The sequence below is a fragment of the Silurus meridionalis genome, chromosome 26, assembly GCF_014805685.1.
Source record: "Silurus meridionalis isolate SWU-2019-XX chromosome 26, ASM1480568v1, whole genome shotgun sequence".
Taxonomy (NCBI): domain Eukaryota; kingdom Metazoa; phylum Chordata; class Actinopteri; order Siluriformes; family Siluridae; genus Silurus; species Silurus meridionalis.
In genome coordinates this window covers 18,307,149-18,334,759 of record NC_060909.1, presented here as the reverse complement: position 1 = coordinate 18,334,759, position 27,611 = coordinate 18,307,149, and the positions used below count along the sequence as shown (strand labels likewise).

The following is a 27,611-nucleotide window of genomic DNA, read 5'->3' as shown; positions in this document are numbered from 1 at the left end:
ACAGGGTAAGAGTAAAATAAGAGAGAAAGAAGTAAAAAAAAAAAAAGATAGAGAGAACAGGGGAGAGTGAGAGAGGGACGTGTGATTTATGTTTTCGCCTCAGTGATGTTATTAATAAAGCAATGCTAATTACGCTAATCTACATTTGATACACAATGCTAATTACGCTAATCTACATTTGATTGAATACTGAGAGAATGATAAACTCTGTGTTTTTTACAGAATTCAATTTTGAAGGAATAATTGTTGAAACATTTTACACAATGTGATTTTCCACTTAATCTAAACGTAAGACACGTCCTCTGTCTTCTACAAAGCGAATCTGGCACAAGTGATGCTAGTCCACCTCAGAAAAAAATGTTTTCAATAAATCTTTCCCCAATGACTCTGTGTGATCCAGGCTTGACCTAAAAACAAAGACTGGTTATATTCACTAGCTAGCTTCTTTCCTGGAAGTTAATTTGACAAAAATGTCATTTTATATCATGACTAATATAAATAGAATTTGGGATTCTTTTGTTTATTAGCTAACTAGCTTGATTTTTGTACTCCGAGGACTGTCATTTCATTATTTTATATTGAAATATGATTTTGTTTAGGAAAGTTAGCTGGGAACGTTTTCCTGATGGTTTTCTCTAAAATAAGCTAATTAGTTTGGCTTTGCGAGGGTCTTTGGTCATGTTAGCCTCCTAGCTTCAGTCATGGTGGTTAGATTATTAATATCTAAGGAGATTTTCGCAGCTAAAAAAGTTCCATTATTTCCTGCTAGCAAATTAGCTAAATTTGTCAATTTTCCTCATCATCTAGGGGTCGTGAAGCTTTGCTTTGAGATCTTTTATTTTCAGAGAGCTGAAGTTGTTTTAACACTAACATCAGCAAGCTAGTTTTTTTTTTATTTTTATACCCAACATTTTACTAGGTTGCTGGCTAATTCTGACTCATGCTGGAATGTCTGTGGTCTTCTCCTACAGTAGGTCTGAGCACTGCAACGGCCCTGGGTGGCTTCAGCTACAGCCTTCGCATCTCAACACAGGGATTAAACGGGCGAAATGTTTTAAACAAAGCCAGAGGAGAAGTCTTTGCTACTGGCAGACGAAGGTCGTTCACGGGAATCTGACGAGCAGCAGGTTTCATTTACATAAAAACACGGCTTGATCAGGAACACGTGTTGTAAATGAGTCACGTCGTTTTGCTGGCTGTACGCGGAGGCCAGAAAAGCCGAGCGGTGCTCTGATCAGTGCCAGGGCCACCTCGGAGCTTGGTACGTTTTTATCTTGCTTTTATTTCCGATTGGTTCTTCGGTTGATACGCTGAAACATTGTTACACCTGAGGAGGAGGTTATGATGTACAAATGCCGCATGCTGCTTCAAGTATTGAGCTGAACCTAGAATTTCTGTTTTAACTTTAAAATTGTTTCGTGTTTCTTTTCACCAGGATTCAACCAAACTTGTTTTTTCATGTGCATGGAGTTCAATACAATATTAAAACTCCAAGTTTTCACTGTAGGTCAATAGCTGATGCAGCTTTTGAATTAAATGATCCTATTAACTGCTTCGACCCGAAGAAATAGGACCTGGTATGTATTTATTAAATAAAGATAATAAACCCTGACAATGAATCTGACTAGAAAACACGCCAAATCCGACAACCAGCCACCGTTGGCCTGCTTCTCAATTTCGGAATCACCTTGGTTATGAAACGCAGCAATTTGACACGCGTCTAACAGACGAAGCATTCTGAGCATCTCCGGCTTCCCGTGGCCGTGTCCGTGTTACACAACCGTTCCCCAGGAGCCAAAAAATCCGACCCTTCGCTTGTGTTTTCACTTTAAAGACATGCATCAGGTTCTGCTTACCTCTCTCCTACTCTTGTTGTCCCTCACTCGATCTCTTACTCTTTTCTCTCTCTGAGACACACACACACACTCACACACTTTTCTTTCTTCCAATGAAGTGGAGCTGCGGCAGAGGGATGCACAAACCAAACTGTGGTTTTAAACTGCATGCAGCATGCTGGAGACTTTTATGGGCAGGTGGGAGGGATCTGGCCCATTCACACAGAAGGAGGAGAAAAGAGAGAGAGAGAGAGAGAGAGAGAGAGAGAGAGAGAGCAAGAAAGAGAGAGAAAGAGAGAGAAACAAATTACACATGGAAGAGAGAAGGAGTAACAGAAAGAAAGAGTAAATATGGAAATGAAAGCAAGTAAAAGCCTCAGATTTAAAACACAGGGTGTAACTCAGTGTCCATAGGCCTGCGTGACTGGTAAGACCCGTCACCTAGAGTCGTTCCTTCTCAGGAACAATGTGTAAAACCGCATTAACAACAATAATACAGTACCTGTCTGCAGTCCAGAGCTGCCACGAACACTTAGCAGCGGAAAAAGAGGATCTGTCTGGGATCTGGGTCCAGCAGCTGCTTCCAATTTGCAGGCACTAACGAAAATATGAAAATACGTTTTTGTTTGTGTTGTAATGTTGCCACCTACCATGTTGCACTCTGGATCTGTTCATGCAAACGAAACATTACAGGGCCTCAAGCATCTCAGCTTCCAGCTCGCGCCGTGAAGCTCAACAGCATCCCTGGCTCGTTCAACTGATCCGACCATGTCTGTGTAAACACTGGGCCATTAACCTTTCTCCAGCACCTCCTGAAATATTAGTGCCTACTAGCTTTATTTCAGTACTTTCTGTCTTTAGCTTTTGCACTTCCCTTCCCTGTTTCAGTGATATTATACAGTACATCTGGTGGAAAAATTAGCCTTAATGCACGTGGAAGTTCATGCTCAATTACTCTATTGGTATCTGAAGATACATAGCACCCTATGAGACTTAAATACGACCATGCCCTTTTACGTTGCACCTTGTCCCCAACTACTCCAACAGCTATTTATCAACAACATAACACCTTCAAACCATACACCCACTCTGACTCTCCACTAACTACTCCCATCCCAACACTTTCTACACCAACTCCTACTAGGGTTACGCAAACATCTTTCCAAATCACTTTCTCACAATACCATTACCATTATTTTAAACACCTCCCAGATGAACCCAACGACTGCTTAGATTTTCCTCAGCGTCCTCTAATACTACTGGCCACATTATCATGATTGAACCCCACACCAGTCCTTTACTCTGCCCCGTTCACTCGCAGTACCACCAAAGTAACACAACAACTAACACTAACAGAGACCACAACACCTTCTTTCATACACTACAGCTTTTAGTCTAATCACAACACCTTCTTTAATTCACAATTAACCTTTCAGTCCTACCTCAACACATGCTTTTATTCACAATACCTTCCAGTCCCACCCCAACATGTTTTTATTCACAACACCTTCCTACATCAACGCCTGGTTTCGTTTACTAAACCTTACTACCTCAACACATGCTTTCATTCACAATACCATCCAGTCCATCCTTAACACCTGGTTTTATGCGCTACACCTTCCATTTCTACCCCAACACCTTGTTTTTTACTAAACCTTCCTACCTCAACATTTTCATTCACAATACCTTCCATTCCTACCTTAACACATGCTTTTATTCACAATACCTTCCGGTCCTACCTCAACAGCTAGTTTCACTCACAATGCCTTCCGGTCCTTCCTCAACACCTTTTTTATTCGCTATACCTTCCATTTCTACCTCAACACCTGGTTTTGTTTACTAAACCTTCCTACCTCAACACCTGCTTTTATTTACTATACCTTTCATTTTACCTCAACACCTGCTTTTGTTCACAACACCTTCCTACATCAACACCTGCTTCCATTCACAACACCTTTAATTTCTACCTCAACACCTGCTTTCAAACACAATACCTTCTATTTCTACCTCAACACCTGCTTTCAAACACTATACCTTCCATTTCTACCGCAACACCTGCTTTCAAACACTTTACCTTCCATTTTTACCTCAACACCTGCTTTCATTTACTACACATCCCAGTCATACATCACCACCTCCAATTATTCATTTTACAGCCCTGTTCTGCCTTTACACTTTTTCATCTTTTATAATTCTCTACATCTCCTAATCCTGCCTCAACACATTCTATCCTCTGCATCTCCCAGTCCAACTCCAACACCTGCCATCATTCTCCACATTCCCAGTCTTTCTTCAAATACTAGCATAACTGAAAGTGAGCGATTTCTACACTTTAACAGGAATGCACTGTTTACCTGAAACACCCTTTAAGTGCACAATAATTTCTTGGGCAAATAGTTTTAGCTTAGTAGAGTTCCTTCCAGTTTTGGAATTATTGATGTTTTCTTTCTGCACTCTCAGCATTAATGCAGGAAAAAAATTTATATCAGCTTCACAGTTTAGCATTTTTTTAACAAACCTCTTATTCTTTAAATATCTCTTACGCACAAGAGTGCTAGCATTAATCAAACAAGAGAAATGAACATCTCTGGAATAACAACAAGGAAGGAAAGAGTGATCCTTGTTCACCGCATTCTTTTAGCCAGACAGAACGCAAACTGCAGCTTTGTTAAGAGTTTTGCATATTTCCTGTTGTTTTATCTGAAGGCTTTAATCTAGCCACATTGGCAGGTAGCATTAGTGACTCATGCTAGCGGCCATTTGCAGAGACAGTTCTTCATTCCAAATCAGAACCAAACAGCAGTGGTTTGAGAATGTAGAAATGGATTGTTGGCTTCGTTTTCAGCTAAAGAGTGAACATTAGGTTCACCCATAAACTGCAATCGGTTTGTTTAGTTTCTGTAAGGACAGTCTCAAACTCTCAAACACAGAAGGGAAAAAAAACAGTGTTTACTTGTCTCACTGGCCTACTTCGAAGCAACTGGCCAAAACTCTGTTCATTATTAAAATACGATGTTGGACTTGCACGAAGAAAACATTCTGTCTTAGAGGCTAACATCTTAACATTAAAGCGCTGAGCGCTCGGGTAATGGTACTAATTTGTCTGTCATCGGTTGCATAGCTATAAACCACAGGGTAATAATACTATGAAATTCGGATTCCATGCAAGCCCAGATGGGATCATCTTTGAATGTTTGTTTTAACACAAACCAGCATGAAACCATAAATGTTCTGTAAACATCGTATTAATCCGCTAACACGCTAGCACCAAGACGGTCTCTGCGCCGGGGCCGTTCACACTCATCCACGGCTCACCGTAGAGAGTGTCTAATGAGCATATCTGCCCCAAAAGCCTGGGAATGTGAAAAGCTAGACGTGAGGTCATTAAGTTGAGCAAAATGATCAGTTCGTCCCAAGTTCAGCAATTTTTTAATCATGTTCCAGGCGTTTCATCGGGAGATCAGGAAAAGCTCTAGAGTATTTAAATAAGGGGGATGGTTGTTTTGTTTTTGTCCAAGCTTGTAGGTTTTTAGATATTCTGGGGATTGTCCAACGTCAGGCAAAAAGAGGAATGAAAAAGTGTACAATCTGGTCATTTTTATACATAACTGATTAGAGTGCGCACCTGGATCATATCTCTGCTCATATCGTTGCCCTCTCTGTGTAAGGGAGCCCCCTGTTATCAGTAGTCGGAACTGCAGCTGTCGGGTTTGGCTACGACACAGGAATGTTGTCTTTCTCGGTGAGAACCTTTTATCAGCAGTATCGCGTCGCTCCCCTCAAAAATTCAGACGGCACTCTTTTCCAAAAACCTCGATGGCAATTAATGCTCAAGCTTGGGCCAGAACTAACTCAGTCTAGCCCCACACACACACATACACACACACAACCAATTTTTCCTTAGCTTTGGCGATCAGAGACAGAAGGCTGGAGTCCAAGTCTGTCACACAGCCCCATTCACAATTCAGGACACAATTAGGGGCCACTGCACACAATACAAATGAATCCGGAAAGTCTACATCGTGTAGAAATAAACACTTGTGTGTTCATGCAAATGGCCAGAGGACGGTGTAAGTTATACCTTTAGGGCTCTTTCTTCACTCGTCTGCTCCAACTATCCCTCAACAATTACGGTTCATGGGAATACATACTGTAAATGCATGCATGGATACACAACCGATGAACAGTTCAAGCGTTTTTTTTTGTGTTGGCGTGAGCCTCAGGTTAGTTTTCGACAATCACTGAAACTGTTCATTTCAGGATCCAGGGAGCATGTAAAGTATTTGGTATTCACCGTGGGAACCTTGTCCAAGAACTTAACTCCATACAAAGCTCTTATTCGATCCCCAGTTCAAGCTTGGGGTCCTGTCTGTGCTTTCAGTTTCCTCAGTTCTCTCGCCACCCAAAAACACAGTAGTAGGCGACTCTGAAACAGCGGAAGTATTCTTCTCCTTACCTTCCAAACTTGCCAGGAGTGCCAAAAACATCTTACCAAGGCCAGTTATAAAAAAAAAAAAATATATATATATATATATATATATATATATATATATATATATATATATATATATATATATACATTTTTTTAATTTTTTATTTTTCCCCAAACTTTTTTATTTTTGTCCAACTGTTTTTTTTTTTTTAAAAAGGAGAACAAACCCTAAGACGAGATGAAAGAAAAGTGTCACGCCGTCATTGTGAACAGTGGCTCAGGTTCAGTCCGATTCCTTCGGAAAACAAGCCAGGTTCCTCTGATCCGGCATTAAAACGGTTCATAAAGATTTAGTCGTGCGCGCTGCAGGCCAGCAAACACACATGGGGTTTGTGCGAGTTCAAGAAGGGTTCCTCAATCACCGACCTTGTCACACGTCTCTCATACATTGCAGTCGCGTGATGTCATAATGAAGAGCAGTTCGAAAACAGGATGTAGTGCTTTCGAGCATTTATCGGGGGGGGGGGGAATATATACATATAAACGCTTCATCTGCTCTCGATTGTAGGTTGTGGGGTGTTCAAAGGGGTGAGGGGGAGTTGCAAGCTTTAGACCTGCTGAGTTTCCTGAGCAGGTTGTTTGGACACCAAACCTGTCTTGGATTGGTTCACCAGGTGGACAGAGGAGTTAGAAATGTGATTTTATACATATTTATTTGTTTATTTGCTCCAAAATCAGTATCCTATAGCACATCCTGAAGTGTTTTATCCCAACAATAATTTGCCAACAACAAGACAAGATGATACATCATTCTTTACCTCAACAACTGTCCTAAACCTCTGCCTGCTTCCATAAACTTCAGCGTTAGTGTCACCTAACATGCCTTTAATTGCTAATTCATATCCTACACCAACATTAAATCGTTTAGTCCATATTGTTATCTTTTATCACCCGTTCTAGTGCGAGACACTTGATAAATACAGGCTAAGACCATTCCCTCATGGACCGTCCCTTTCCAGAGTTTCCATGGCCTCACTCCACTATTAATCTTTCACCCCTGTTTACTGGCTGCTCACGCCAGGCACAGCTGGACCGCTCACTGAAAGACTTGTTTGCACGGTTGCTAAAGTTGATCTGAAGACAGATGGACCTCAGAATAACCAGGATGGCTGTAAGAGCAAATATGGAACAAAGGAGTTGAAAAAACGACAGATTTTATTCCAATGACGGTAACTTTATAGGACGAATTCTGATGTCACTATGTATTCAATGTCTTCAGAAACAGAATTCCAATGTAGCTCCACAAAACGCTTTCCCTAAATGCAATCTACAAAGTGAGTAATCTCACAAAATTTTACCTAAAATTAGGGCTTTATCTCAATCAAAATGCAAGAAACAAAACAGACATCACACAGGTATTGGATCGTTGTTTGCTTTTCAAACTAATGTCAACAAAGAAAGATCCTGAAAAACAAAACTACAGCAAAATCATACAGGTTGGCAGTTAGAGTTGGAGCTTCCTGACAGTCAAAGGTTTATTGCAGTACCGAAAATGTATTTTGTACAAATAAAACATGATTTAATGTTTTAAGTTGGAAAGGAACATTACAGGGTATATGGAGACATTGAGTCTATAGACAAATGTAAATGTTTTGCACATGGACAACTTAATCATTATTTCCCTCTAAATGTGTTTTGAAAAAATCTTGTGTAATAAATGTGAATTCTGGGTCGGTGTTGTCCAAAATATTTTCATCACCAGGTCTGGACACCAAACAATCAGGACAAAAATCTGCTCAGGTCAAGAGTTTTAGCTTGACATTTTCTCCGTCCTATTTTCTATTTTCTTTACACCAGAAAATGACATCATTAGAAATCTCCCTGCTCCCTGTTCTGTGCTAGAACACAATGAACTTTTCTCAAAAGGAGCCTCAGCCTTCGATTTCGCCTGGAGACAAATTCGTGGAAAAATAGCTGCGCACATTCATGCAAAAAGATGTCCAACTAATGTCATGTCTCGGGTCACAACTGCCACTAATCGCTCACACCTGCACGGAAATGACCCAGACAATCAGACACACAGAACACACACACACACACACACACACACACACACACACAATCAAGTCTATGATTTTAAAAAAGTATAATGTTATGACCTAAAACTTGTTTTTATTGAATAATACCTGGTATTGATGATAATTTTGAGTTTACCCTCTTCTATTTAATATCTACATATACACTATAAGGGCAAAAGTTTGTGGACACCTGACCATAAGATTGGTATGTGCTTTTCAAACAACACACTCCGCATTCCCCATTCGCTGTTATAATAAGCTCCACTCTTCTGGGAAGATGTTCCACTATTGATTTTTGTGGAGATTTATGATTGTTCAGCTACAAAGGTGAGATCTTTCACATCATCTAAACCATGTAAAGCAGATCTTCACGGAGCTGGCTTTTAGCACATCGGCATCGTCCTGCTGGAAAAGGTTTGCACCTCCTAGTTCAAGCGAAGGTACAGTTTCATTCTTGCACATCCGGACGTCCGATATGAGTGTGTGCCTCCGACTTTGTGCAAACAGTTTCGAGAAGAAACACACAGGTGGTTTTAAAACATTTGATCATACTGTATAATGTGTTAACGGCCTTCTCCTAAGGCCGTCTAAATTTGGGAGGAGTATTGACGTGTCTAAGAAAAATGCTAATTTCTCGTTTTCCCCTCTCATGACAGAGCTGTAGCTATAATGGGACCGAGTGTAGCATTCCACACAAGGGTTTCGTGTAGCAACGGCGGAAAACCTTCACCCGTCGTCACCCAGACGGCCACTAACAAGCTCCCTGACAGACCGTGTGGTTTATTATTTTTCTGCTAATCACATCCATATTTACTCACCATCAAGCTGTCAAGGCTTCGGGAGTTTGTGGCTGCACCAAAGCGCTCGGCTGGACTCGTCTCGGCGTGTTAGTGGCCTGTTGTGCGAGACAGTAAGAGAAATGACGGGCCTGAAGGATTAAAAAAAAAAACATTACGAAAGCTCAGAAACAGCAGCACGAAAACAAACCCAGCTGGCAGGAAGTGGGTCATTACCTGGCTGAGCAGCTTCCTGTGGTGATTTGCTTTGCCTGGAGCCAGGCCTTGTTCTGCACGGGGGCAGAGTGGTCTTTGGAAGACGGCGTTTTTTGTCTTTGGTTACATTAATACGTGGAATGGTGTGCGTCTAACGAGATTTCGACATTTATAGCTACGTTTTAGACTTCTGGCAGACGCTCTGCATCCAGATTAAGCGGCGAGGCAGAATATACTCCAGGCTCACAGCTGCCTGTCGATGCGGTAGCATGAAATTTTCCCATTACTTGAACCAGAAGAAGCAAACTTGTTCCAGCATGACAATGCCCCTGTGCAATGACCTGAAAAAGCACAAATCTAGTGGAACATCTTGTAGTGGAGTGGACCTTAGAATAACAGTAAACATGAAATGGTCAAAAACCACACACCATATATAATAGCATATACTATATGCTGTACATATACTGTACTGATGTTTTATTGGCAGCCTCTCACAGCATCACCCCTGACACTGGAGACTCCTTCCATTAAAGTTAAAGATTTTTTTTTTGTATTACTAGATTTAGCTCAGCGGAATACGCGTCACGTCCATGGTACATGCCCCCGTGAATGAGCTGTTAGTCTAAACAGTGCCACATCGTACCTCACGGTAGCTCCTATATTTTATGCTCACGTGAGGCAAAAATAGTCATAAAATAATAAATTGCACGTTGTCATCTAGCGGCTCGTTAAGTTAGGTTAATTCCTATGTCAACGCTACAAGTAGCCCGTTCCGTTCTCGGCGCTCTGTTTTCAGAAACGGTTCTGGGCACCGGTTCCGACATCCTGTTTTTAGCCAGGGCCAAAAACAAAACCCCTCCACAGGGCCGCCCGAGTCATTTTCAAGGAAAGTGGTGTGGCGTGGGGCGCTCAGAGCTCGATTGGGCGAAAATAAGAAAAACAGCGAGAAAGGACTGCAAATAGGCTCTCAGCGGACCATTAAATTTTAGAACTGCTGGTTCACAGGAACCTGACTGAGGTGAATGTGGGCACTGTTTGGATGAAGCGTGTGTGTAAGTGTATGTGGGGTGAGACCTTCATTAAACCATCACGGCGTGAATTGAGTCACGGTATGCTCATGATGTCATGGCATAACATGCGAAAGCGAACAGAAGCCCTAACCCCACACACACACACACACACACACACACACACACACACACACACACACACACATATACACACATACACAAATCTGGTGCCTGGATCATTTCGAGCGTTTAGACCTATTAGGACTTCTCTCTTGTAAAAGCAAGGGTTTGTTTCGGGGTTTTATTATTTTTTCCGACAAATACAATTCCTGACAGTCCTTTGAGACACTGCAGATTGTTAATAATGGAAGAACAATATAAAATTCCTTTTTTTTTTCTTCATTTTTAAAATAAGTTCATTACTGGTTCATATTCACTGAACGTGTTTCTGAATAGACAAGTAGTTTTTTATATTCACAGAACAACTGTATAAGCTGCATCAGTGCAGCTCCAGCTGTATTTGTCCAAGCTGAAATCACAGCAGGGAATAACGCACATCTTATCGAAACATGGCGAGTAATAAAGCAGTGTTTGGAAAGAGAAAGTTCTTGCTTCTTAGCCAGAGAGAGCATACATTTCCTGCCGCACAAGAAACCGCAAGCTTGCCGTACACTTTCTCCAGCTCGAGAACATCTGGGCACATTCCGAGCTTCTCCTCATCATGCGACATGAAAACGTTCAACAGAAGCGCACAGCCTTAAACATGGCTGTGTATTATTATTTTTTCCTTTTCTAATATTGGCGCGATCATGGAGATCGATAGTTCCATGGATGTGTGACCGGTTTACAGGGCGATAATACATAGGAAAAACCACAAACTCGCTGGAACGAGGAAGGTTAAGAAAGGAGCGCGTCCAATATTTCACAGTGCCGCTGCCTCCGTCGGGGATCGATTTCCTGAGGAGGCAATTTGGAGTGAAAAACATCCTGGGAATCCGCCCCCCCCTTCCTGATAATTACATGATTTATGACGGACTACCATGGCATTCATGCGGCTTGTTTATTTGGCCAGCCTGCATAGCAGGGATCCTGTTGCGCTGTGGTCAGGAAGACATGGCAGCCGCGGGCCTGTTTTGACTGCAGTTTGTCTTTCTTTTTCGAATCCGAAGATGATGTCGAGTTTGCCGGTGCGGACCCGAACACTACTGACTCACTGTCTGATCATTCGACGCCTGGCGGAGGCAAAACGAGGGCCAAGGAATGAACAAAATTATTGCTGCTGCTCCTTTCACAATGAACTTTTATTTGCTTTCTCTCTCTTCCATTTTCACTTGTTGTCCTAGAGTCTGGCTGTCCCAGATTCCTTGCTTCAGGAATGGTGTTTGTTTTCCCAAATGTTAAAAGAAAACTAGACAAGATATGGAATGTGAGAGATGTTTAAAGACCCAAATGGTTCAATTTTAATACTGTTTTTTAGCCCCCAAGGAATGCTCAAAATTAAAAACCGAAGCAAATTAAAGTCCAGAAAGTGGCCAGGTTGATCAGATTTCCAGAAAATGTTATTAGAGTGACATGGGTATCTTTTGAACTGCTTGGTCATTAATTGTCTATCTTGCATTTGAAAATGCTGTTTGTTTGACTCCTTGTCTTTTAAACTGTGTTAAAAAAACAGAGGAAAGACAGAGACCATAACCAATGGTCCCCAAGTCAGGAGCAAAACTGTAGCCAATGATGCCAGAGTAAAGACAAAGACAATCACCAATAACTGTCCATGCCAGGAAAAAGATCACTGCCAATTGCACCCAAATTCTGACCAAAACGAGAGCCAATGGAATCTAGGTCAAGATCAAGACGATTCTTGAGACCAAGATCATAGACTAAGGGAATCGAGTCAAGACTGAGACAACAGATAATGGTGTCTGAGTAAAGATGGAAACCATAACCAATGGGAATCGAATCAAGATCGAGACCATAGCCAACGGTGTGAGTCAAGATCGAGACCATGGCCAATGGTGTGAGTCAAGACTGAGACCATAACCAAATAAAGTCTGAGCCAAGACCAAGATCATAGACAATGGAAATTGAATCAAGACTGGGATACCAGCTAATGGTGTCTGAGTAAAGATGGAAACCATAACCAATGGGAATCGAATCAAGATCGAGACCATAGCTAATGGTGTCCAACGAGACCATAAACAAACAAAGTCTGAGTGTCGATTTGCTGCTGAGATCATCTTCCTTACCTCACATGCAATTTCTTCTGAATGAGCTACAAGAACCCATCTACTCGATCTGTATCTACCAGTATTTCATGCAAAAAATTTAAAACTTTTGTACAATTTCCTGCTTCCACATACACTATAGCTGTGCGTTAAACGTACTTTAGAAACACAGTCATTGAACTTTTATCGGCACTATATAAATAACTATACAAAGACGCGTACCTTATTATATGTGGTCTCATGGTCAGTCTCGACAACCACAACCCTTCAGTGCGTCATTCCAAGAGTTAAGTGAAACATCACTTAAACACAACCTCCATGTTTCGGTTCCTGTCACCACAGTGATGGAATTTGGGTTGATTTCTTCACCTGACTCATTTTAAAGTAGCTGCCATGAAAATCTATCAATTCATTTTATTTGATCTTAATAATGATCTTAAGTGTGCAAGCAATGTAATACTGAAGACACACACACACACACACACACACACACACACACACACACACACACACACACACACACACACACACACACACACACACACAGCACTTCTGTTGATGCTTTTAGGATCACTGAGGCCCTTTTTACAACAACACAGAACTTTATTATACAACCAGACAACACACTGGGTTCTGTTAAGGCAAGACATTACTTACACACACACACACACACACACACACACACACACACACACACACACACACACACACACACACAGAGCATCGTATTTACTCTTAATGCAAAACAGCTATACGGCATGACATCACGCTGTCCTTTTCTACATGCATATGTACACAGTATAATTCATTTATTATATAATAGCCCACTTTATACAACACGGTTTTAGAAACATTCCGCAATTTGAACGCGACGTGTTTCATTACAAAAAAAAAAAAAAAAAAAAAGTAAATGAACACACACAGAAGCAGACAGTTCTCTCGCTCGACCCTTGGAATATCCTGGCAGTCTCTACAATGTGAGCAGGAACGCACACTTTCATCCTGAAAACAAACACACACACACACACACACACACACACTCTAAGAAATGGCAAACACAATGCAAGTGTGTCCTTTTTCTTAACTCATGTTCATCAGCCATAAGGGTGTTAGTAAAGTCAGGTAGTTAGGTAGGTGAGGTGTGGAGACCTGGGGTGCAGTCAGCATTCACATTGATTCCAAAGGGTGTTCAGTAGGGTTGAGATCAGAGCTCTATAGCAGCCCAGTCAAGATCTTCCTTTCCAAACCATGTAAAGCATATCTTCATGGAGCTCATTTTGTGCGCAAAGAAATTTAGGGGTTCTTGAGTACGTTTACATTTATGACATTTGGCCGACACCCTCCTTTACATCTGAGCAGTTAAGGGCCTTGTTCAAGGGCCAAATAGCAGCATTTTGGAGGAACTCAAAATCCAGAAATCAGAAGTTTGATATATTAGTATTGGGAGGTCATCGCTTAGTTATTGAGACACTGGACTTTGGCTCTGAAGGTCGTGAGTGTAAATCACAGCCACACCTGGGCCCCCGAACAAGGCCCTTAACCCCTTAGCTGCTCAGTTGTATGAATGAGACACAAAATATAAGTAAGTTCTGGATTTTTATATGCCATAAATGTATTAAAAAATGAGCTACCATAACTGTTATCAGAAGATTTGGAGTTCACATTATACCAATGCTACAGCCATCCAAGAGGAGCCCAAGAGGCTCGGAAAGGAGGTATTACTCTCGAGCCCGGAGAATCACCAACCAACTATGTGCTTCTGTGAGCAGATGTAGGTGAAAGAAGACTGATTGCACTTCGACGCTAGATATTTACGGTAATATGTCTTTAGGGAAGCAGGTTGCCTTCAGTCTCCCCATTTTGTTACATGATAGTGGGGAGACGGCTGGTGGGTAGAAATTGGCCATTTAGAAAATTAGGAGTGAAACGGAAATCTACTGTATATGTAATATTTCAGGCAACCATTGATGAAATGATGCTGTGTACAGACCTGGAGGGGCATAATATGGCGTAGATAAATAGTTGTGAAAACCTAACATTTCTCACGAAAGCTTCTGGCAGAAAAAAAAACCACCCAATCAAAAACCTGGTGCACCCTGTTCCTCAGACTTTTTCCACAGGTTTATTTTAGAATACCAAAGCCCTGAGCACTCCAGACAGCACTCCGGAGTCTCAACTCTGCAAATATTTCAGACACATATTGGGCAAATATTCACAGAGGGCCCATGCCAGTGTATACAGTACCCAGCTAGCTTGTGTCTATCTAGCCATGAGGAGTTCACAGCAGGCCATTGGGATTTACGGTGTTCACAAAATCCCACACGGATGTGATATAGAGTGCTACAATACTGCCCAGGCAGGGGAGGGAGGCATCGACAGCCGCCAGCTACCATCACGGCCTCTTAGGCATGTTACACATGTTTCAAAATCTCCAAAACCACTGGCCCACTTTTACTACACAACTTTATTCGCATATGTTCAGTTGCTTTCTCACAGCTGGAGGAATATTCGAAAGCTGAAGTTTAAAAATCGTTCACCGGAACTAGGCTTCTCATGCTAATGAAGATCCCACTGGATCGTCGCCTGGGATTCTGGGAAGCTGGGGTCACAGTAGCAGGGTTCAGCCATGACATGATGCCCCTTGAGCAGTGGTGTTGAAGATGCTTCAATTAAAGTGTCCGATTCTGTCAGCCTGGAACTCTCAAGTCACAGCCTTTAACCGCTGAGCCACTGCTGCCCCAGAGGTGGGTCTTTTGTGTTGAGACTGCATGGCCAATTTCAACAGATATTCAATTTAAAATAACACAAGAGCAGGCGCTTTGTGGATAACAACTGATCGAGTTATTTCAAAAAACCCTGCAACTTGAAAATCAATAGGGACAAATGAAAGGAGAACCTCTGACTGTGGCTGGCCGCCTGCTTGCTCCTGTGGTATCTCCATTTAAGTTCCGAGGTGAAATTTTATAATCGGAAATCTTCACAAAACCAAGAGGACCTGCCAGGACGATTACAAGCTTGCAACCTCAGGACACTGTGGCTTGCTGGGTCCTTTTCCATCTCGACCGCCAAGTGCCGTCAGCCAAGATAAGCAGGCATGCTAACAAATACAAAAAGTACATTTGATTTGATAATCCTCCACTGATTAAATCATCCATAGGTTTAAAAGGGTCTAAAAATATGTCTCATGGCAGAACAGCAATCTGGTGCACCTTCAAAGTACCTTGAAGATCTTATAATTGAACTATACCATCGTTCGCCTCGTTAGTGCCAAGGGTACTTAGAAATGTGGGAATAAAACTCATCCTTCTCCTCGTTCCCTCAGTCTAAAGGGTGTGTGTACAGAGGCTGTGTCAAAATGTTTAGTCTCCGATTTTTTATTTTGATGCTTTACTAGCAATTCAGCGCCAGATCAAATGCTCACTCGACAAACCCCTCTTTTTTTCCCCCTTCTGGACTCCAGCTAAACCGCTCGCTTCCTCAAGGCCTGTCCAGAAGCAAAAACAAATGAGTTCAGCTTCTTTTTTTTTTTTGTACACATTCACCAATAATTCCTGAAGGATTTACAGCTCATGAGTCGGACGGGTGTGATGTGTAATTATATTATATTATATATATATATATATATATATATATATATATATATATATATATATATATATATATATATATATATATATATATATATATATATATATATATATATATATATAGCGAACGTCAAACGAACATTGTGGGATACGAAACAGGAATTGGAAGGTTTTTTCCTAAAACTAGGATTTGTGCTCTGGATGAAGTATGTCTTATGGCTCACCTTTGCATGAAGGGATCTATGCAGAATGAAGGGCTTGAATTAAAAGCGAATATTTGAAGCCTTGAGTGTAATTAATCTCCCTGCCTTTTTGAACACAGATTCCTGGTCACACCTCGAATGTGTTTCACAAAAATGGATTTGGTCTAAAACAGGCTTAATAGTAATACTGTAACTCTGGAAGACTTAAGGAGAACATAAAAAAAACCAATGTCGCGCTTTGGCAGGATGCTAAAGGTTGAGGCGGAGTATCTGGTTTCGCGCTTTACTCGCACATTGGGCTGGCCGAGGCTAGACTTGGCAAGGACGGCAGTTACATGTGGCACATTTTGCGCATACTGGAGCGGAGCTGGTTCTTGTTGCTAATATACTTTGATGGGGTTTTCCTTGGCCGTGGACAGCGACCTACCGTTGTCTCCAAACCGAATGTGAGAACAGAACTCTAAGGGATACGCGATGACACATGATGTCTCTACACTTGACGCCGTACCAGCATGCATTCTTTTCTCTAGTGTCGTTCGAGGTCGTCACAGATGGCACCTGGATGTGACGCTGACCTCTAGTGGCAGCCACTCGGCGTGCCCCATTAAGAACGCTGGGTGTGGAATTTCCTTCGAATTCCTTCAATTTATATAACTATAAGAAGTCATAAACGGGGTTGTAATCTGATCCGAGCAACGATCTTGCCGACCCTGAAAATGCACAGCACGAATATAAAAAGGTGAGGGAGGGGGGCTCGTTCCAAACCAAGGGTTCAACGGAGTTTGCGTCCTTAACTATAAGGACGTGAATAGAAAGTGACTGCTTGTGTTTAAAAAAAACGCAGGTCACAGGTTGATGTGATTTCAAGCGCCTCTTTTTAAAAAGAAGCTGCTCCAGACCGATGGGTTCTACAGAGTATTACCAAGACCTTCAAATCACTGCTGATGATAACACATTTGTTGGAAAGTAGCAGTGCTGGTTTCCTGATATCCCCAGGATGGCTGCTGGCTGAGTGCTCACCACTAATGCTAGGAAAACAGAAGCTAATCCTAACAGCAACACACACCGTTCCCACCGCTGCCCCATTCATCATCATAATAACGGTCTTTCACAAGGGCCTTGTATATAAAGGGATCATGATCGGAATTGAGCTGATGAATGAGCAGACACACCAGGCCTTCGGGGACTTTTAAGGTCACCGGGGAGCGGATACCACACGTCAGTTGCACATCAAAATGGAGACTTTTATGCTATGTTTCCCAGCATTCCTAGGGATAGAATGTCTCATTGGCAGAGAGCGCTAAACAGAAATCTCTCCTCAATCAGCGTGTTAAAATCACTTGTACACGTCTTTAATCATAACTCCTGCAATGAAGGGCATCATCTCCGACGTTCTCAATGTATACACTTGAAGAAAAAAAAAGAGAGAGAGAGAGAGAGAGAGAGAGAGAGAGAGAAAAAATCTTTTGTTTGGACCACATTTAGAGATTGGCGCGAAGGCGAGACGTTGACACGCGGCATCCTGAAAGCATAACTCTGAGTGATGTAAATGCAAACATTCCAGGATCGCTTCAATCAAATAAAAAAAGGACGGCCCTGGCCCAGTCAGACAACCTTGGGCAGATGAAAAGTTCATGATCTCCAAGATCCACAAACACTTCAAGCTTTAAGGCCGCACGAACCGATGGTGCTCGCTCCGTCGTATTTTGTTCCTAAGCTACAAAAAAAACAACAACGCGAGCGCGTCTGCAAAAAAATCAGACCAGAGACAGATCATCTCTGGCATTTCGGAGGTAGTGAACTCATCTTTTTACAACGTCTCGCAAAAAAAGCCCGTTTATTGCTTCGCTCCAGTGCGAGGCCAGCTGTGAGGAGATCTCAGAAGGATGGCTTTGCTTTAAAATAAATAAATAAATAAATAAATAAATAAAAGAGACGTACTACAGGAAGGCCAGAAAACACTTCATCCATATCATCCAGAGATAAACATAATGATGGTCAACATAACGATTAGCCGAAAGAGCCGACCAACCAAAAAGCTAAAGTTCTGTATTGTACCCCAATTGTGGGAAATCACAAAACAGGATTTCCTGAATCTTGTTACCAATCGAAAATTTAATTTTTAAGTTGGTGGTTGAAAGCATTTATTTTTTTTGGTTTCACAGAACTTGGAATGTAATCCATCTTGTTCTGCGATCACTCTACCAGCAAAAAAGCGTGTTTTTATATAAAAGAATATGAAGCAGACGCGCTCGAACCCGTGAGCCATGACGGCCACGATGATCCGATTCTGCAAATTATTTTGCACCTCGAAAAAGAAGGCATCGAGTTCCTTCTCGGAGCTGCACTAAAAGCCGTGGAATTCATACACTCCCCTTTGATGTTGTTTCTCCTTTCAGTAATGAAATCTGTCTGGTCACCAGATGTGCAAGGAGGGGGGAAAAAAAAGCTAAATAAAAAAAAAAAAAAACAACAGATATTCCTTGATCACAAGGTCATCAGAGCCATAGCTAAGCTCTCTTTCTCTCTTTGGATTGAGGTGTTGAGCAGGCCGAGACATCTTTTATTGCGTAAGGGGAATCGCGTCGTCGTGAAAGACGAGCTATGATGCCACACGCGAGATTTATGGCGCCGTCCGTAGGCGTTTGTCTTTCGAGCTGAAAGCGTGTTGATCCAGCTGAGGAATCGAAGGAACGAGGGTTCCACATCTCTGGCTGGACATCAACAGTGTAATACTTTCAAGAAGAACTCGCTAGTGTTACCGTTCCAGAGGTGACCGAGAGATAAATCAGAGCCGGACACGAGCGAGAGTCTGGGATAACAAAAATACTGGCAAGATATTAATCTGGTGAAGCTGGAATGCATTATGGCTCAAGTTTGAATCCAATACTTTTTCAACATCCTTGGATTTCTCATTCAATGAATTAAACTTGTACAAATCTTCAAAAGTTCGACTTACGTATACTGTAAACTTTGTACGTCACGGTAGCGTAAATTGCTGTAAATTACATGCTGTAATGCCCTAAATTATTAACCAATCACAGTATTCTAGCCCATTATGATCACCATAAGCGAAGTCATGTCTCAACTTGATTAAGTTTACATACAATTGAGTATTAAACATTCAAATAATGATTCACCAGTTAAAACAGCCATGGGGGGGGTGTTTGGGTGTTTGTTATTTTTTAATTTTTTTATTTATTTATATTGTGTCTGGCCTCACGGAGCACCTGCACACAAAAATCTCAGGCTGACGACCTTTTCTTTTTTTTTTTCCTTTTTTAAATCATCACAAAAATGTTCTTATACGTACACATTTTTTTTTATCTTCCCTTCTACTAAAAGCACTAGACGAGATTTTATATATATATATATATATATATATATATATATATATATATATATATATAAAAAAAAAAAAAAAGCACACGCCTTAGAGATTTGCACAGGAATGTGTTAACTGTGAGGTGAATAAATGATTGGGGATTAAGATATACACGTTACGGCCAAAAGTATTGAGACACCTGACATTTTCAGGCATATTTGGATCCTCCCTAAACTGTTACAAAATTGGAGGCACACTTGTTCAAGTTTAATGAATAAATGCTTTTTAAAGGTTTGGAGCTTCGACCCTACTGAAAAAAGAATGTGAACGCTGACTGAACCTCAGGCCTCCTCACCTCACTATCACCCAATACTAACACCGCTGTGGGTGCAAACTCTAGTGGAAGATCTTCCCAGAAGAAATTGGATGTTTGAAAAGCACTTAATCTTTTACTGAAGTGTCCACAAAACTTTTGTCCATAAGACCTTAAACACTATACTAATTCACTATGAATTCAATGGACCACTTTCCCACATACCTAATGGAAAAATGACTATAGACTTTTACACTACATGTCAAAGATGTGAGGCGTAATTGGCGTGGCCTGCGAGCAATTCCACCTCATCAGCAAGTCGTTATGGACGTGAGGCGCTGGACTACGTCCTGATGTTCGAGTGGAAATGTTTCAAAGTAAACAGTGACTTTTTTTTCTTTCCTTTTTTTTAAATCACTAAACTTCAACCTAAAAATGGCCGCGTGGTAGCTTGAGATATCGCCGAGTCAGAAGCACAAAGTCTGGAAGACATTACGATGGAGGCAATTTACGCTTCGGGTTCGGGAGGCGTTTCGAAAGTGTTCGCCTTTTTTAACACCAATCTTCCCCAATCCAACAGAAATGTTGACACAAGCTGGTTCCACCCATCTAATAAAATCACCCAGGATTTGATTATAGCATGAACGCTCTGATCCCTCGCTCTCTTTTCATGTCTGGTGTGTGTTTCTCTCTCCGTTTTGACCGCACAGTGGAGTCCAGGCGAGCGTGTTTTGGAAATGTAATGCGATGGCTGGAAAACAGGGATATTTAAAGGGGAAACAAGGAACATGGTGGAACAACTAGGAGTGCATACAAATTGTAGTTTTTCTTTCATGGCCATGTCACAGTTCAAAAACTCAAAAGAAAAATGACCAAGAGTATTGCGGTATGTACCACCATTTTAAAAAGATAGACATCATATGAAAATCATACGTCTGCACACTTTTAACCCGCTTTTATCCTCTCATCTATTTTTTGGATTTTCAAAAAAGTATAAAGTCTCAGACAAAACTTTATTTTGCAACACAATACACATGCTAGAGCAAAATTATAATAATTATAATAATAATTATTATATTTATTATAATAATCTGTGAATCCTATTTTCTACTCATGTAAAGACAGACACGTCCACTAGAGGGCAGTAAGTGATCACAGTGAGATCTCTACCTAAAAAAAATATATATAAAAGGCTCATTCTCTCAGATGGAATGTCTGTTTATATGTTTAGTGCCATGTATAAGTTACATGAGAAGCATGTGTACTGAACATTGATCTCAAGTTTTCTGTACCTCAGATGATCATCTTCATCTGGAGCGGGTTGTTTTCTCAGGGATCGTCTTACTCAGACTCTGGCTCTTTACAGTGTTCCTTTTTGAACGACGGGCTGTTACAGGTTCAGTTTCTAACGGAGATTCTGGTGGTCTGGCAACCTTTCGGGTGCTTTTCCGTACCTTTGCGACAATTGAGGAATCCTGAGGAAGTAAAATTTAATAGTAAACTGGTCTTTGTTATACAAATAAGTTCCATGTTGTAAAAATTAAACAAACCAAATGTACCTCATTTTCGGTCTCGTTCTCCCCAGATCTCGGCTTGAGCGGTTTTTCTTTAGGAGCCCTTCTCTTTAAAACAGTCTCTTTCAAAACTGATTCCTTCTCCTCTAGAGCTGGTTTAGCGGTTCTGGATCCCTTGCGCCCTTTCTCCAGCAATTGATCCACGTTTGAGGCGTTGCTCTTGGGGGGCAACTCCTCTGAGGCCGACTCCACTGTAGTTTTTACTTGAGACGCTGTCTCATCTGGGACTAATTCTTTCTTGTCAGACTTTTTTGAAGCCTTCTTTATTGGGGCCTTCGTCTTTGGTGCTGTTTTACTTTTCTCAGCCATTTCCTTTTCAGTAGTCTCCATTGAGACCATCTTATTCGTCGTTAACTCCTTCTGAGCAGTCTTCTTCGGGGCTTTGTCTTTTGCCGACCGAGTTGAGGACTTTGCTGTATGGCTTCTCTCGGGCACTTGAGCCAGGACCAGCTCCTTCAGGGCCAACTCCTCTACTTGAGAAGCGGCCTCTTTTAGGGTCAATTCCTTCTCAGTTTTTTTTTTGGAAGTCATCTTTTTGGGGGGGTTTATCTTTGGGGCTCTCTTACCTTCCTCTATTTCCATGTCAGCCGATTCAAATGAAACATTTTCAGTCGACTCTTCCAGCAATACCTTCTTTTGTGCTGTGTTTTTTGTGGCTGTGGTAGAGGTTTTTGCAGGTCTGGATCCCTTACGGCTTTTCTCATGCTCTGCAGCCATGTTTGAGAACTTGACCTTTCGGGGCATCTTTTCTGGGATATTTACTTGTGAGTGCTCATTTTGAGCAATCTCCCTTGGGGATGTCTGCTTCTTGGCAGAGGTCGTCTTTGCAGACACTTTTTTGGGGGCCTTGTCCTTTGTAGCCGTTTTCCCTTCCTCAGGGGTGTCTTTGCCAACCTTTTCCTTTGGAGTTATCTTACTTTCCTCATCTACATCCTTTCCATCCTTCTTCTTTGGAGCTATCTTACCCTTCTCAGGTGTGTCCTTGCCAACATTTTTCTTTGTAGCTATCTTAACTTCTTTAGGTGCATCCTTGCCAGACTTCTTCTTTGGAGCAATCGTATCCTCCTCAGGTTCATCTTTGCCAGCCTTCTTCTTTGGAGCTATAATATCTTCCTCAGGTGCATCCTTTCCAGCTGCCTTCTTTTTTGCTATCTTACCATCCTTAGGTGTGTCCTTGCCAAGGTTTTTCCTTGTAGCTATCTTAACTTCAGGTGTGTCTTTGCCAGCCTTCCCCTTTGGAGCTAGTTTAGCCTCCTCAGTTTCATCCTTGCCAGCTTTCTCCACTCTATTGGTCTGCTTCAAGAGCTTCTCTTTTTGGGCCTTGGTTAAGGGCTTAGCTTTTCTGGTTCCCTTGCGGCCTTTCTCCGACACTTGGGACACCACTGAGGCCTAAAAGAGTAAAAGTTTTAAACCAATGTGAAGAAAAATTACTAATTACTAAGAACTAATTAGCAGCCTAAAGAAGAAAAACCAGTGAACTGTACCTGACTTGTGTTTATCCCCTCTGCATCTTTCTCCTCTGGGGTTATTGGAGCATAGGAAATCGCTTGGGCTTTAGAATCCTTATAGACTTTTTTTTGTACTTGTGCAGCCTTAGAGGCCTCCTAAAACAGGAAAGTTTTACTAAAATTATAAGCCACGCTGTTTAAAGAGGACATTCAAGCAGAAATACACAAGTAATAATGCTAAAAAAAACACATTATTTGAATATAGCCCTAGATTAAAAACGACAATGGACAAAATGGAAATATTTTAAGGCATTTCTTTTCCCTAACTGGACTGTAAAAAGGGACCAAAAAATGGCCACCATTTAAACGATTTGCGCACAGTTTTAATTATTTTTCAGGTTACTGATCAAAAGATGAAAAGTTCAAGCTCTGGTACTGCCAAAGTGCTATTGTTGGGCCCTTGAGCAAGGCCCTAAAACCTCTCTGATGGGGCTGGTGTACTATGGCCAGCATCTAACAAGCTTGGAAAAGATAAGAATTTTCACTGCGCTTTAATGTAAATGTTATATACAAAGACTGTTTGTTTTGTTGTTGAATGTTAATTGGTTAAATCATTCATTATTTTCAGCACAGTGTAAACACACCTCTTTCTCAGTCAGCTGAGTCTTTAACTCTGTAAGTTCCACCTTCAAAGTGTCTACGTTTGTCTGAAAAATAAAATAAAGATTAAAAAAATTCCTTTCACGTGTTGTTTTTAACATCCAGCCCCGAGCGGTACCTGAAGTGTGAGGATTTTCTTCTGAAGGTTCCTGGCTTTCTCCTCCTTATCTCTAGAACGGCGGAAAACAATTGGAAAAAAAAAATATACACAGAATCATGGCATACATTTTTTTTATTTTATTTGATAAGACATTCATTTCCAAACCATTTAATTAAATAAATAATAGAATAGTATTTTTGTTTAAGTTTAATACATGAACCACTTCGAAACTTGATGATTAGACCTTAAAATGTCAATTCACAGTCAAAAATATTTTCGTAAGAATAAAATGTTTGATTATTTTATTATAGTATTTAAATTACATTTGGATCAAATTAAATAAGCATTTATAAACCTTATTTGTGCATAAATAAGTACTAATTAATATATTCATTACCATTATTTCCATTTTTTTGTATATTTATTTGGTTAATTATTTATAAAAAATATATATATTATTTATTATGAAGCAATATGTAAATTTATAATAAACCTGAGCTCCTGAGCTTTAGCCACATCTCGTTCGAGACGTCTGATCTCGGCGTTTTCCTCACGCATTGCTCGCTGGACGTCCTGTAGCTTCAGCAGCGAAAGCAAAGCTTTGTCTCCCAAACCGTCCAGCTCATCAGAGGTTCGAGATTGGGACAGGATGCTTTTACACAGCGTCAGGAGCAGGTCGCAGGACGGCATCTGCAAGGCACGGTACAACGTCACACCGGTGCTGATGAACAATACAGAACGGCACAGAGGGATACGAGCTGAGTCCCTTCGGTTCTTATTGAGTCACATCACCTTGGACAGTTCAGACAGAAGTTGGTCTCGAGAGCCTACGGCCAGCTCCAACCTCTGAGTCTCGACCTGCAGGGTTTTCTCCACCTCACCCAACTCTTGCTGTAAAAATTAAAAATATGTATTTACTGTAGGTTGTATCTATGTATTTAGATCTTCATGCTGGAATAGGTCTCCTAGTACGGTTGAAGTAAAAATCTCCTTCTAAACAAACACGTTTTATAGAGTTGTGTGCCTCCAACTTTGTGGGAGCAGTTTGTAGAAGAACCACATATGGCTGGAAAAGTCAGGTGTCCCATTACTATTTTCATTATGATGTAGCTCGCTTGTGTTCGGTGTGTAGGAAATGCGTGTTCACCTGTAGCTGCTGGGCTCGTTTCTGATGCTTGGCCTGATGGACGAACTCCAGGTCTGCGTCAGTCCACCGGTAACCCTGCATGCCCTGGATAAAAACATCAGGGTCTGCGTTCCCCATCGCCAATAACACACCTAAAAAACAACTCAGTAGTCAGATATACTGAATCCCTACATCACAACATCCAACTACACTTAATGCTTAGGCTGACATAACAATGTTGGTAAAATGTATGTAATGTATGGAGATGTTTAGGAGAGATGCAGTGGAGCTTTTCACCAGATTGTTTAAGACGATGCCTGAGGAATGGAGGAGTTTGATGGTACCGGTTTTTAAGAATAAGGCAGATGTGCAGACCTGCAGTAACTACAGGGGAATTAAGTTCATCAGTCACACCATAAAGTTATGGGAAAGAGTAGTGGAAGCCCCAGGCTGAGAGAAGAAGTGACCATCTGTGAGCAACGGTATGGTTTCATGCCGAGAGGAGCACCACAGATGCATTATTTGCTGTGAGAATGTAAAAAAAAAAGGTTAGAGAAGGTCAGAAGTGTGTTTGTAAATTAAGAGAAAGTGCACGACAGGGTGGAGAGAGGAGTTGTGGTATTGTATGAGGAAGTCTGGTGTGTCAGAGAAGTATGTGAGGGTGGTGCAGGACATGTACGAGGACAGTGTGACAGCACTGAAGTGTGCAGTAGAAACGACAGACTGGTTCGAGGTGGAGGTGGAACTGCATCAAAGGGTCAGCTCTAAACCCTTTCCTGTTTGCAGTGGTGATGGACAGGTTGAAGGACGAGGTCAGACAGGAGTCTCCGTGTACTATGATGTTTGTGGATGATATTGTGATTAGTGGTGTGGGTAAGGAGCATGTTGAGAAGAGCCTGAAAGTACTCGCTGGAGAGAAGGGGAATGAAAGTCAGTAGGAGTTAGACAGAGTACATGTGAGTGAATGAGGAAGAGTTGCAGGGAGAAGTGGTGAATTGAGATGTTTTGGACATGTGCAGAGGAGGGACATGGGGTATATCAGTAGGAGAATACTAAGGATGGAGCCACCAGGAAGGAGAAAAAGAGGAAGACCAAGGAGGAGGTTTATGGATGTGGTGAGAGAAGACATGCAGGTAGTTGGTCAAATGTAGAAGAAAGAGTAGCATGGAGACAGATGAGCCGCTGCTGAAAGAAAAAGAGGAAGGAGCAACTGAGTAAAGAGGAAAGTATTGCAGTCTGATTTGAGCTTATGACTGTGAAAAATACATCAACATAAAAAAAAAAAAAAAAGCCTAAGAGCACACAGAAAACGCACTTGATGCCGACGTGATGCTGGATCTGCGAAAGGAGATCCTCTCGTCCTTCACAGACGGGCACGTGGAATCATCCTGACCGCCGATGGACGCATTTTGAGGTGCCTCCTGTACACGACAGAGGGAAAAATGTTTAAACAATTGAAACCTATATACACTAACCCCAACCATCAACTTCTTCATGGATTATGAGTGGTTAAGGCTCTCGGAACGTCGGGTGTTCAAGCCCCGGTATCACCAAGATGCCACTCTTGGGCCTTTGAGCAAGGCCCCTAAACCCCCTTCGCTGTATCATGGCTGACCGTGAGCTCAGACCCCAGCTTCCTAACATCGGTGGGATATGCGGAGAAAGAATTTCACTGTTCTGTAAGGAACATGTGACAAAGAAGCCTTTACCTTTATTATTCTGGATTCTGATTGGCCGGTTCGTTTTCAGAAGGCTTTATAATTAGAGATTGATAATATACAGATTTTTTTTTTATTACTTAATGAAAGAACATAATCCTCGATGCTTTTATGTAAGGAAGCATTTCGATTAAAGATTCCTGGAAAGATTCTTCAGTGTCAAGATCTCCCAAATTGAACAGACCTTCCTGAGAGGCCACGCCCCTTTCAACTCAAATTAGGTCGGGTAACATCCGGGTACTTATTAATAGATTAAAGACTTTACAGTAGTTTGTAACGCACTCTGTCGCTAAAATGTCTGGGAATCTAAACGCCTCAATGATCTTGATCGTGTTTGTAACACTTACCTGAGACTCTTCTTCCTCTTTGACCGTCGGGTTTTCATTCCTATGCGTCTCCGAGATCTTTTTGGTCGGAGGAGTTCTCTGGAGCTGTCGTCCAACGGGAATAAGGCTTAAGCGCTTGTTCTCGATAGGTGACGGACAGTGAAGAGGAGCTAGGTGTAAACTCATGGCGCCTCAACAACTTCAACTTCGTGGAGAAAAGTTGTAATGAAACCTTGAGCTTGGCTACTACTATTACTGTTACTACAACGCGCATGCGCACTACGTTTACGCCGGGCGCCATTTTGAACCAATCTGTTTCAATTCACAAAAAAAAGCCAGAATAATATTAAACATGACCGACACTAAAACTTATAATGTCCAGTAAATTCACTTTTCAGCAATATTTCGCTGATATTTAAAGGAATGAAACACCAAGTACCAAAGTTTTATAGCTAGCTTCTTTTTCCGGTATAACATATCTATGCGACTTTCATTTTATTTTGAAATAAATAAATATAATACATAAATACAAATACTTATTACCGACACATTCATATTCGCTTTTTAAAGTAAATATCATTTAAAACCAAAATCTAACAATACACGGCTATACTAAAGAATTATTCTGAACAACTGCCATTAACAACGCGTTGTCCAATTAA

General features: G+C 41.4%; 2 protein-coding genes across 7 annotated transcripts in view; both read right to left on the bottom strand.

Annotated features, from left to right (window-relative positions):
* The window catches only part of col8a1b (collagen, type VIII, alpha 1b), a 21,841-nt gene extending 12,304 nt beyond the window's left edge, over window positions 1-9,537 (bottom strand). Inside the window, exons 1-2 of one of the 4 annotated variants that reach the window (XM_046840744.1) lie at window positions 9,359-9,537; window positions 9,164-9,273 (exon numbers count right to left, since the gene is read on the bottom strand). In XM_046840744.1, the coding sequence (XP_046696700.1) occupies window positions 9,164-9,166 (3 nt within the window). In that variant the 5' untranslated portion in view covers window positions 9,167-9,273; window positions 9,359-9,537. Of the gene's footprint in view, window positions 1-1,856; window positions 2,001-2,337; window positions 2,359-9,163; window positions 9,274-9,358 lie in introns of those variants that run through there. The other 3 variants (XM_046840748.1, XM_046840745.1, XM_046840747.1) reach the window with 3 other exon arrangements.
* On the bottom strand, window positions 2,338-27,611 carry si:dkeyp-34c12.1 (uncharacterized protein LOC570187 homolog). Of its 3 annotated transcripts, none has more exons than XM_046840741.1 (11): window positions 26,971-27,611; window positions 26,221-26,326; window positions 24,927-25,057; window positions 24,572-24,670; window positions 24,273-24,469; window positions 23,798-23,849; window positions 23,664-23,726; window positions 23,056-23,175; window positions 21,557-22,960; window positions 21,290-21,472; window positions 2,338-2,432 (listed from the first exon to the last, which is right to left on the bottom strand). In XM_046840741.1, the coding sequence occupies exons 1-10, from the start codon at window positions 27,133-27,135 to the stop codon at window positions 21,305-21,307; spliced, it is 2,505 nt and encodes an 834-aa protein (XP_046696697.1). In that variant the 5' UTR covers window positions 27,136-27,611; the 3' UTR covers window positions 2,338-2,432; window positions 21,290-21,304. The 3 variants fall into 3 exon arrangements, with proteins under 3 accessions (XP_046696697.1, XP_046696696.1, XP_046696699.1); XM_046840740.1 differs by lacking the exon at window positions 2,338-2,432 and adding an exon at window positions 13,152-13,571; XM_046840743.1 differs by lacking the exon at window positions 2,338-2,432 and adding an exon at window positions 20,879-21,167.